We start from the raw sequence: 12,179 nt of genomic DNA on the forward strand, positions 1-12,179 counted from the left end.
GACCAGTGGTTTGGAACCATTTTTGGGTCACAGCCTCCTTTGAGAATCTGACGGATGCTAAGGAAAGAATGCACAAACACACACACAAACACACAGTGACCCGCGCATTTTGCCTAGCATGTCAGAGGGTCCTGGAAGCTCATCCAAGGGCTCAGGATTTTTTTTCCCATTTATTATTTTTTTAATGTTTATTTATTTATTTATTTTTGAAAGAGAGAGACAGAGAGAGACAGAGAGAGACAGAGATAGTGAGCAGGGGAAGGGCAGGAGAGAGGGAGACCCAGAATCCAAAGCAGGCCTCAGGCTCTGAACTTTTAGCACAGAGCCCAACACAGGGCTTGAACTCACCAACAATGAGATCATGACCTGAGCTGAAGTCAGATGCTTAACAGACTGAGCTACCCAGGCACCCCTCCAAGGGCTCAGGATTAAAAACCTCTGGCCTAGACTAATTCACAGGGACTTGTCAGGAAAAAATCCAAATGCTGTGTTAAGAGCTTGAGAATACTCGTGTCTTTTTGTGTGAAAGACATTTATAGAGGTTTGCAGGTTTTGAACCCAAATTCCAAAGTCCCCTTACTCCATAAATGCTTTATGTGTCTTCTTCCAGTTTTTGTTTTGAAAATTTTCAAATCTACTGAAAATTTGCAAGCTCATGTAGTCATCAGCCATATTCTACAACTACAGCTGTCAACATTTCTGCCTAATTTCTCCCCTTGTCATGTATGCTTGTGCTCTTGGGACCCAGGTTTTCCTGGAGAACCATTTGAGAATAAGTTGCAGATGTTATGATACTTCATCCTTAAACACTTGGCATGTAACTCCTAAGATCAAGAGACTCTCTTGTATAACCACAATATAATCCTCACACTCACAAAATTTACCACTGATGCAATACAATTATGTAACGTACATCCTATATTCAAATTGTCCCAGAAGGCCCATTCCTTAGGGTCCTTTTTGCTGTGTTCTCTCTCCTTCCCTCCTCCCCTCCCCTCTTTCCCTCCTTTCCTTCCTCTATTTTTCATTCAGGATCAAACCCAGAATTACATACTTCATTTAGCTATATCCCTCAGGCTCCTTTAATCAAGAACTACTCCAGAGTTTTGTTTTGAATTGCCTTCTCTTGTGACACTGATATTTTTGAAGAGATCCAGGCTTAGCTGTTTTTGCAAAATGCTCCCCAGTTTGGATTTGTCTGACTGTGTCCTCGTAATTAGATTCAAGTTAAGCATTTTGGGCAGATGCCATGTCCCTACTTGGTGCCTCACATCACAGGGTCCTTTGGTCCCCTTATTGATGATGTTAAATGTGACTGGTAGCTAAAGCAGTGACGCCCACTTTGTAATTAGTAACTGGTCTGTGGGGTAACACTGTACCTGTTGAAAGCCTCTAAACGTGGCAAACGGTGGGTGAGCCAGTGGTGAGCATCAAGACTTAGTCTTTGCTCTCATGCTGTTTTTACAGTGGAGGGGACAGAATTACAAAATGACAAAATATGCAGTTTTCGGAAGGATGGGGTGCTGAGATAGAGAAGTATCAACTCTCCCACTTAAAGTGAACTCAAAGGGGCGCCTGGCTGGCTGGCTCAGTTCCTAGAGCATGTGACTCTTAATCTAGGGTTCGTGAGTTCAAGCCAAATTGGGCATTGAGCTTACTTAAAAAAAAAAGTACAGATTTAAATTTAAAAATCCATTAAAAACTAATGATTTGTTAAAAAACTGAACTTAAAGAGAGCTTGGGAAAATGGCAGAGTAGGAGGACTTTAGCTCACCCCGTCCCATGTTTATTCTAGATATAATCCACATCCAAGTCAATAAAGTGAACTTAAAGGTGAGATCTGAGGAGGAGAAAGAAGGCAGGCATGGGAAGGTAGGGGTGGAGGGGGTAGAGGTAGCCCTGGCCAAGCTTGGAGAGTGAGAGGAACCAAAAACTGGGTATGCGGTGGTCTCAGGGAGGGAAAAGTGATAGCAGAAAGGCTCTGGGCCTGCTAATAATGATACTGAGCACCCAGCAACTGTTCTAAGCGTTTTTATATGGTTTGCCTTATCTAAGCCTCCCCACAGCCCTGTGAAGAAGGCCATTATTGGTTTCATGTCGTAAAATCTACAGCACAGAGAGGTTAAGTTACTGATCCAAGCTCACACAGTTTGTAAACAGCACAGCTGGGATTCAACCTGGATAGATCAGACTCTACAGTCAAGAAGGAGAAGCAGGGTCTTACCTAGAAAACAGAATCTAAGAACGGATTGGAGTCAGAGCAACCTGGGCCCAGTTGGAAGTGCTATTGATACAGAGCGTAGAATGGGAAAGCAAGACCAAAGAAAGGGCCAGAAGATCAGAGAGAGAGGCCTGTGAAGAGCTAAAAGGCAACATAATAAACTAGGACAAATTTTGGTTGGCCACCTCACCCTCAATACAGGCCCAACCCCTGGCCTGTCCCTTCAGGCATTTGTCTGCTCTCTGTCCTCCCAGACAAAAACAGGACATTTACATTGTCTCAAAGTATTTCCCCACAAACTGCTTATTAATTTCAAACGGGAAAATAGGAACTTCACGGCCAGGAAGCTGGCCCATTCCAGCCTAACCAAGTGACAAAAGCGAGCACTCAGAGGGTTCTTAGGGAAGGCTCTGGAAGGGAATTTGGGAGAAAGGGTTTTGTGAGGAAGGCTCAGGGTGTAGAGAAAAGGGGAAATCTTGAAGCTGAGGAATATATGGGTGACAGAGCAGGTGTCGCCTGGAGAAAGAAGGGGTGTCTCCGGGAGGGAGAAATCTTGAGGTGGGGGTTGTTCTCATTGATAAGAATGAGTCATCGGGGAGGGACTTGATGGGGACGGTTTGGTTAACAAGGAGGGTCAGAACGGGGTGGGTACACTCTGGATGACTAGAAGGGGGAGAGCCAGAGGTAGGGGGTCTCCAGGACAGTGCTGAAAGGGCACACAGGGTCAAGACTCAAAGGCGGCGGTCAGCGGGTGGGGGAAGCCCGGCGGCCAGCGCGGCACGCCGCACCTAGGACGTACAGCTTTGGGAGTGGGGGGGGTCGGGGGCGGGGCCGGCACCGCCCCGCGGGTCCCCCGGCGCTGCAGGGGGCGCTGTGCGGCTGGGCGGCCCCGGGCCGGGCGGTGGCCGCTCCTAGTGAGCGCGGCCCCTTTTCCGGGTTTCCTCCTCCTCCTCCTCCTCCTCCTCCTTCTCCTCCTCCTCCTCCTTCTTCGCCGCCGCCGCCGCCGCCACTGCCCCTTTCCCGGCCGGCGGCCGCCGCTGCCGGTGCCGCCGCAGCCGCAGCCGCCGCTTCGGGGCCGCGAGCCGAGCGGAGGCCGCCGCGGAGCGCGAGCGCCGCCCGCCCCGCCGCCCCGCCGGCCGCTCCAGGGCCCGGCCGGCTCGGCCGGCGCCCCCCGCGCCCCCGCGGGCCCGGCCTGGCGTGGCCTCCCGCCGCCGCGCTCTTCCTCCTCCTCCAGCGCCCCGCGGCCCGCCGCCTCCTCCGCCCGCCGCCCCGCGCCCCCCGCCGCGCCGCCGCCGCCCTCTGCGCCCCGCGGCGCCCCCCGGTCCCGCCCGCCATGCCCGGCCCGGCCGCGGGCAGCAGGGCCCGGGTCTACGCCGAGGTGAACAGCCTGAGGAGCCGCGAGTACTGGGACTATGAGGCTCACGTCCCGAGCTGGGGGTAAAGCCGCCGCCGCCGCCCCCACCCTCGCCCGGCCACCCCCCGGCGCAAACCGCACTCGCCCCCCACCCCGCGGTCTGCCTCCCCTGCCGCTGGCCGACGCTTTGGGGTCTGGGGTGGGAGGCAGAGCCCCCCACCGCCGCTCTCCGCACACGTCCCCGGCTCCCTCTCCCCCATTCTCCCCTTGCGCACCCCACTCTCCCTCATACCCCTAGGAATGCTTTCTTACTGAGAAGTGTCGGGTCCAGGGACGGGAGCCAGGTGGAAATGAGGGAGTAGCCCTTCCTCCTTACACTTTTGGGTTTTTATTTGGGGTGGGCAGTCAGCAGCTGTCCTCTGGAGCTATTAAAATTCTCTGCCTTTTTAGTTCTTTGAGAGGAGGCTGGGTGGGAGGAAACCTTTTAAAGACATCCACATTCCCAAAGCAGGCGCTGTCTACCTTTGGGGTGTGAAGTGTAAGGCAGTTGCTCTGGAGCCCCGGACAGAGGGGCACGCTCTGAGCCTCCAGGAGGGATGCTTTGCTCCCCCTTCTAGTTTGGCCCAGAGCCGTGCCTTCTTACCTCCGCTCCCCAAGTTGTGACGGACCAATTAGATTAGGAGCTGTGCGCAGCGAGAGGAGCCAAGTTTATGTTGTGGCTTTCATTTAGGGAATGAGTTGTATCCTGATGTGTGGATGCTTCCAAGGCTTGATTAATGGAAACGGCTGGATGGGGGTGTAGAGTGGGCATGGGCTTGGTTAATCCCAAGTCTTGGCATTGATGTGTCACTCTTGCCTTTCACAGTAATCAAGATGATTACCAACTGGTTCGAAAACTTGGTCGGGGAAAGTATAGTGAAGTATTTGAGGCCATTAACATCACCAACAATGAGAGAGTGGTTGTAAAAATTCTCAAGGTGAGTGTCTTATGAGTGGCATTAAAATTTTTGTTCACCGGTCAGGATGTAAACTCCAGCCACATTCTAGAATGAGCAATGCAAGCTCTTTAAACCTATTCTGTCTCCTGTCCCTTCGCTACTCGCTCTCCCACCCATTTTCCTGTGGACTTTGAAGTATGTGGACCTGTTTCAAATCTAAGGAAGATGTTCAGGATCATCCTTGTTCTGAAATGTCGTTTTGGGCTCCCAGAGTGAAAATTCCAAAGGGGCTCCACTTGTTACAAAAGAAATAGGTATTCAGAAGAAAGAAAAGCTTTTTCATGAAGATCCCATTGATCGAAATGAGTTTGTTACCCTTGATGCTCAGGTTATTCCAGAAAGAAAGTTGGGAAAAATTAGAGCCGCTCCAAAGATGAGTTTGAAGCTTGTCTCTTTTGGCAGTAAAGTTTGTCAGGTAGGGTAGATACAGTGAGCTAGTAGTGCCCAGAAGGTTCATTGTTGTTTTTCAAATAGTAAAGGTGAAGTTGGGAGCAGTAAAAGGGTACACTCTAAAGTTATAATTTCAACAAAACAGTGTCTGGTTTAGTAGCCTAAGTTGGATAAAGACACACCTTTTGTCGTCTTCTCAAGTGAAGACATGATTTTCATGAGGATGAAGAGTTGGCTAAATTCTTTTTCAGGTAACTGCTTAGATTTAATTATGTTTTATAGAGTACACTAAAAGAAAGGTAATTCTTAGATTCTGTAAAGGGTCCTCATCTTTGCCAGATCATTTAATGTGTGTGCATGTCATGTAGTGAAATGTTGAAAAGACTAAAGAATGATTAATACAAGCAGTTTTGCATATTCAAGATGTGCAATGTGGCCATTTTGGAGCCGTGAATAAGGTCATGGGATTGGGAAGCTGTTGTGTCTTAACGCCCAGAGTTAGGGCAGCTGTGTCCCTGTTGAGCATGAGGGGTCAGGCTTACACGGTCTGAAAATCACTTTTCAGAAGAGTGATCAGCTCTGTTTCTCAGTACCATCCGAGCCTAATGACAGAGAAGCAGAGCTGCAGTAGAGAGAAACAGGGAGAGTTATCTGTGCCGTCAGAAACACTGCGGGTGAGAAGTGAGGAATTGATACTGAAGATGTGGAGTTTGACTCTCCTCTTCCCCAAATATGAATTGGACCTGAAAAGTCACATGGTCTTTTTTTTTTTCCTTCCTTTACAAGCATAAATATTTAAAGAAATGTTCCCTTAAGAGAAGTCGCCTGGGGAGGCCATACGCTTTTTTCCTTTATGCATAAGCATAAATGTTTTTAATAAAAGCTGCTTAAAGTCTTTTCAGGAAGTAAGCAAGGCATAAGTTAAAATTAGGACTATCCATATTCCTCTGCTGTGCATTTGGAAGAATGAACTGACTGCATAACAGTTTCAGAAAAATGACTAAACTTTTGTGCAGCAGTATTTTTAGGATAAGTGTGTAACTTCCTGTGGTGTCTTTCGAAGGAACGGCCTTTAGGTAAATATAAAAGTGGCAGCGTGTTCATGCGAGAGAGAGTCACACTACTCGTGAGTCTTCCTTCTTCAGTACTTCATAGCGTCAGTTGCTGGAGAGTTTTTCCCGTAAAGATTCTCAGGATATGTTCAGGGAACCCAGTATGTAAAGTGAAGGTGATTTTTACAGACAAGAAACCTGGGCACAAGAAAACTTAATCTGCTTCCACGGTGTTGAAATGACCCTTAGCCAGAACTCCTGTTTCTTTTTCTCCCCATTTTAGCGTTGGTTTGTGAGATCTTGATGTTGAGCACAGAAGAAGTTCCAGTGTTCGGGAATAAGACTTGGGAGACTCCTTTGATGCTCTGATTAATGAAGTGTTTCTTGTAGCTTTTCCATACACGTTCTCTTCAGGGTACAGCCTGAACCACCTCTTTTCCACTGGTGCAAACAACACCCACTTCTTTAAGTTTTTTCAAAGCCCTGTGGCGTTTCTGTCCAGATTTTGTTCTATCTGAAGGATGGGGTCAGAAACTACTGATGGTACTGTGGTTTCCTTGTTTTCACTGGCTGAATTAAAGTAGATTAAAAGTACTGTGATTTATTTTTTAATTTTTTTAAATGTTTTATTTATTTTTGAGAGAGAGATAGAGACAGCGTGAGCAGGGGAGGGTTAGAGAGAGGAAGATACAGAATCCAAAACAGGCTCCAGGCTCTGAGCTAGCTGTCAGCACAGAGCCTGACGCGGGGCTTAACCCCACTAACTGTGAGATCATGACCTGAGCCGAAGTCAGACGCTTAACCAACTGAGCCACCCAGGCGCCCCATAAAAATACTGTGTTTTAAAACGAACAAGGTCTTTAGCCAAAGTTGTGCACCCCTGTTCAGATAAGTTATGGCTAATCACCTGCTGTTACACTGTTTGGTCGTAGGAAATTAGGTCCTGAACAGAGTACCAGCTGTTCATAATTTGGAGGAATCTAGAAAAAACTTGCTCTTCATAAAAGGCCTACTCTTATTTCAGCTGCAGGAAGGGACTTATATGTTAATGTACGCACAGTGACTGAGATAGAGGGTTCTTTCCCTGAGGAGAGGGGCTGTCTTCATTTTTAATCAGTTATTTCCAACATGAGAATGATCAGATGAATGACCACAGAGGAATTCTGCCATTTAATTTGCATTGGTAGATTTTTTTTAGTAGTTTTTTGATCAACACATATTGGAGCTCTTAAGAGGTTTGAGGAATTTGGAAGTTGGTGAGTAAAATTTACTTTCTCTCTTGAAGTGAAATTCTGAGGTTGAAATCTTAAAACGCTCCAATCAACAGAGAGGTTATATCTTTTTTGACAGAAATTGTTTTGAGGGGAAGAGAGGAGGGTGGATGGGAAGAGTTAACATAGAAGGGTAGAAAGCCAATTCAGTGCCTGCAGTTTCATCTTCTGATTCTGAAAAGTCCATTTTTCAGTCTGTTTGTAGTACCTCTTAGGAAGGTATACACAGAAATAAAAGCATTTGGCCCTTTTTTTAATGTTTTATTTATTTCTGAGAGACAGAGAGAGACAGCGTGAGCAGGGGAGGGTCAGAGAGAGGGAGAGACAGAATCCGAAACAGCCTCCAGGCTGTGAGCTGGCTTGCAGCACAGAGCCCGATGCATGGCTCAAACCCACAAACCATGAGATCATGACCTGAGCCGAAGTCGGATGCTTAACCAACTGAGCCACCCAGGCGCCCCTGCGTTTGGCCCTTTTGGACAGCTTGTAGCATTTCGTGAGTACCACCTGGGTATAGATTTCAGCCCTTCTTGGGATCCTTCAAAATAGAACTACTATTTCCTAAATAGAAGTTAAGAGCAATACAGTTTTTAAATAAACACATACGGTGTCCTGAACTCATGCTGTACTCATTTGGAAATTCTCACATAGGAGAGTAAGTTGGTAGTCTCTTGATGATCTTATTTATAAAGAGTTGGGCAAATCCATTTTTCCCCAGAGGTTAATCCTTAAGATTGAAACCAAGAATGATGGTAACGCAAGTTTACTTTGGAAGTGCGCTTAGCATATTTGTGGACACTGTGAAACCTGTGTGCTGTGAGGAGGTAGTGGGGGGGGGGGCTGTCCCTGACACATGGTGTTCGTTGTTTTGTAGCCAGCGGGCCACTGTGTAGGTTATATGGAAGCGCTGTCTGCTCCATGCTGGTGCCGGGCTTTCTCTCTTATTTCTGCTTTCTCCAGTGGTAGGTTTCACCCTCTGCGTACTTTGTTAGGCAAATGTACCAAGACCTCGTCTTCCTGAAGCAGGACATTGGTATTAGTGTATCCAAAGTTCTTGTGATTTTGAGTCCCACCAATGTCATGGTATAGAAGTCATTAAAACAGTATTATTTAAGTGTTACAAACATCAGAAATAATGTACATTTTTTAGATGATGTGAACTAATCAGTGCTGTTCCTAATGCAGTTGTAGAGTCAGGGATTGAATTTGCAGTGAAACAGAATCACGAAATACCGGAGCAGAGAAACCTTAGAACCCAAACCCTTTTCGGAGATAAACGGAGACCCAGAAAGACATTTGCTCAGGGTCACGGTTGGGGTGGAAGCGCCAGGGTCCTCTGTCGCTGTCACGGAGTCTTGTAGATGTCGGGGGCAGTTAGGACAGTTGCTGGTTCCTTGGCTTCTCGACGTGCTGCACTGTCCTGGAAGGATGGATGGACACTCACTAAAAGTCAAATGAATTTCCTTGTAATGATTTTGGGGAGTTATTCTTCTGGAAGGAAATGCTGGGCTTTGACGGATTGCTGGATGGAGTGTGGAAGAGCCCGGAGAGCTTTAGGGACCCACCTAGGGATTCTCTGGTTTGTGCCTGCAGCTGGGTGTTTGATGCATAACTGAAATGTTACTTTGCTCTCTTGGTTTGAAGCCACAATAACCAGTGTTTTTACACCTTTTTAACCCATACAGTTCCATGTCTTATCATGATGACTTGCCCGGTTTGAGGGCCAGCAGCTTTATTCCTCTAATATATTAGGGTTTATTGGAGAGTGAGCCGTGTGTAAAAAGAATATCTTGTTATAGAGTACCCATTTGCATGTGTAGAGCATGGCTCTGGGTAGTTTCTAGAGCCTGATTTTAGGATCTGCCATCTCATGATCAGCGTGGAATAGTGTTAAGAAGTGCTGTAAATGGAGGGTAGAAGACTTGGGCTCTAGAACCAGCTTCTTCATGTCTACCCACTTGACTCTGTTTTCTTGTCTATAAAATGGATATACATTTCTTGTGTAAATTACAGTGTTCTTGGGAGACTTAAATGAGATATGCATAGGTGGGTAAGTAGACAGCAGTGGTTTAGTCATCTCCAAAGTGGTTCTTTCCTGAAAGTGGTCCTGGAATTAGACTGCCTGTGTTCAGATATTCATTCCCAACACTCAGATGCTCTGTGACCTGAGCAGTTATTTCAAATCTGCCTCGGTGTCCTCATGCAAAATTGCTCCAATAGAACTCATCTCAGGACACTACTAAAAGTGGATTCAGTGTGCTTACAACAGTGCCTGGCACTTAGCAATAAAGTATAGTTCTAATAATATTTCACTTGGGCCACATGAATGATTTCAAAGGGAGGGACCAGAAGTAGAAAGGACTGTACCAGTCTCTTGATGAGATTCAAAAGGCCTGCTGTATGCCTTATTTTTTAAATTGACAAAAACAGAAATTCTGAGAATGAACAGTCTTGAGGAGTTGATATTATAATTGGAAAGATGGGATTTGAAAGATGAAGGGAAGAGTTGCTGTGAAGAAATAACATTGCTCAGATGCTGTTTATATTTGGGTCAGTTGTAGTAGAATTTAGAGATGCTCCCAAGGTAGTAAAATAAATGCTGTCATCCGGGCCGCACTTTCTTCCTTACCCTATCCTGCATCCTGCCAACCATTGTTCATTGTAATTGTTTATTGCAGGTGATGAAATTAATATCTAAACTGTCGCTGTGGCACTGGAGTAAAAGTAATTCCAGATTTCAAAGTTCTGCGTTATCTTCTCACCTGTCTTGAATTTATTAATTCAGTTGTGCTTAGAAAGAAATTAAAATGGGACTTTGCCTGTTAACATTTGTTGGGATTTATTGAGGTCCTAATTCTTAGGCCCCTTGTATAGGTTAGTTTGCAAATTGAATCACAGTCAGGTGCTCGTAGTTGAAATCATGCTCAGATCTGGCTTTTTAAAAATCAGCTTTAGTAAATAGGACAGATTATTGACTTTATTAACTTTTGACTTTCTAAGCAGCACATCACTAAATTCGTCTTTTGTTTTAAGTTTCTCTGGTTGGTCAATAGGGAGAGGGAAGTATCTTACTCTTGTATTACATTGAACAAGGTTCTCCTGGATAGCTGAGACTCTATCATATGGGCAGAAACCCTCGGGAATGTTTCTTCCTCTCTTCCATCTTTTCTTTCTCTGTTTTTTCCTTTCCTTCCTTTTCATTCCTTTTCTGAACTCATGCACAGAAAATTTCTGAGTTTTTTTTCTTTTACACATTCTTCCTAGGTGTATGCCAAAATTCATTTATTATTGAAACTTGATTTAATACATTAACTTCTTTTTTTTTTTTTAACTTTTTGCCATTTTTATCTATAAGACTTTGAGTTTAAAAAAAATAGTTTGGGGATCAGGAAACAGCTAAACTGATTCATTTCAAATCTTTTAAACAGACATTCTCTGAATTGGAATAAATGAACTGTAAGTGGGAGAGACTTTTGTCTAGCAGGATGAAATGATGAGACTGTTAGGGAAGCGTATGTATTTTCTCAGCTTTGTATAACTGTGGGTGGATGAGTACAAACACTGGGCTTCATGGTCACAGCATTCTAATTTCTACAAAACTCATGATCTGTTTTCCATAGGATGCCAAGGGTCTTCCTTTATAAATTCTTTTTCTCTCTAATTCTGTTCATAGAATTAAAATGATCACTTTCATTCTCCGGGAGCTTGTTGGTTTTTTAGCTTCTGGACCACCTCCCAGGTTTAGAAGAGTCAGCTTGAGGCTGAAGGGAGTTACCTGTAGCCTGGCTCCTGTAGAGAATAGATGCCCGTGCTTTGGAGGGGAGTGTCCTGAGCTGTTGGTCACTTTCCTGTTTTATAATCTCTTGGTCTTTTGTCAAGACTGCAGGTGCTGTGTGAGTCCATTGCCCTGCTGTCCCCAGTCTCTAGGTGAGGAAGTTGTTGGACAGGTGACAGTTGGGCAGCAAAATAGGGCACCTACATGGCTCGGTTGTATGTCTGAGTCTTGATTTTGGCTCAGGTCATGATCCCAGGGTTGTGGGCCCCTCGTCAGGCTCTGTGCTGAGCATGGAGCCTGCTTGGGATTCTCTCTTTCTCTCTCTCTGACCCTCCTCGTGCTCTCTCACTTGCTTGTTCTCTCTCTCTCAAATAAAATTAAAATAGTTTTTTAAAAAATGCTTCACTTGCTCCGTAAGTTACCTTAGGACATAACGAAAAGATCCCTTAGTCTCAGCTGCATTGTCCAGGAGCAGTGTGCCTGCTTGACCTGCTGCTCAGTAACAGGAGAGCAAAGCAAGGCTTTATGTGGCGCCTTGTCATAAAGGAACTTATTTAATGCGTTACTCCTGTATGACTTCACTGTTAGGGAAGAGGAAGGGTTTTGGTGTATACAGATTTCTGGCTGTGGTGTATTTTTTCCTCTATTACCATTCACAGATCTGTAACTGCTTTCCAGGAGTGGATGACAACTCTAGAATTTTCTTACATTGAATATACCGGTAGCATTGGCTGAATTTATAAATACAATAGGTTTTCTTTTTCTTCTTAACTTGGACTTAAAAGTTGCAAGAATTTCCATGTCACTCGGATTTCTTAAATGTTAACATTTGCTTTTGCTTCTGTCTCTCACGTATGTATATATGCACATGTACGTATATACATACGTGATTATGTGCTTCAGAGTAAATTTCAGTGATCGTTTATTCTTATATAACCCCACAGTGCTGTGATCAAAAAGCAGAAATGAACATTGATACAGTGCTGTTAGCCAATTTATAGCCTCTCTTCTCATTTGCCAGTTGTCCATATAATGTTCTTTATAGCAAAAGAAAATCCCAGGTCATACGTTACGTTCAGTTGTCATACCTTTTAAATCTGGAACAGTTCAGTCTGTTT

At 45.2% G+C, this 12,179-nt stretch overlaps 1 protein-coding gene across 2 annotated transcripts in view; it reads left to right on the forward strand.

Annotated features, from left to right (window-relative positions):
- Positions 1 to 3,494: 3,494 nt before the first annotated feature.
- Positions 3,495 to 12,179, forward strand: part of CSNK2A2 (casein kinase 2 alpha 2) — a 37,954-nt gene continuing 29,269 nt past the window's right edge. Inside the window, exons 1-2 of one of the 2 annotated variants that reach the window (XM_039232578.1) lie at positions 3,495 to 3,658; positions 4,441 to 4,552. In XM_039232578.1, coding sequence (XP_039088509.1) covers positions 3,555 to 3,658; positions 4,441 to 4,552 — 216 coding nt within the window. In that variant the 5' untranslated portion in view covers positions 3,495 to 3,554. The remainder of the gene's footprint in view (positions 3,659 to 4,440; positions 4,553 to 12,179) is intronic. The other variant, XM_039232577.1, reaches the window with a different exon arrangement.

This window comes from Hyaena hyaena, unplaced genomic scaffold (assembly GCF_003009895.1).
Source record: "Hyaena hyaena isolate Hyena2069 unplaced genomic scaffold, ASM300989v1 scaffold_68, whole genome shotgun sequence".
Taxonomy (NCBI): Eukaryota; Metazoa; Chordata; class Mammalia; order Carnivora; family Hyaenidae; genus Hyaena; species Hyaena hyaena.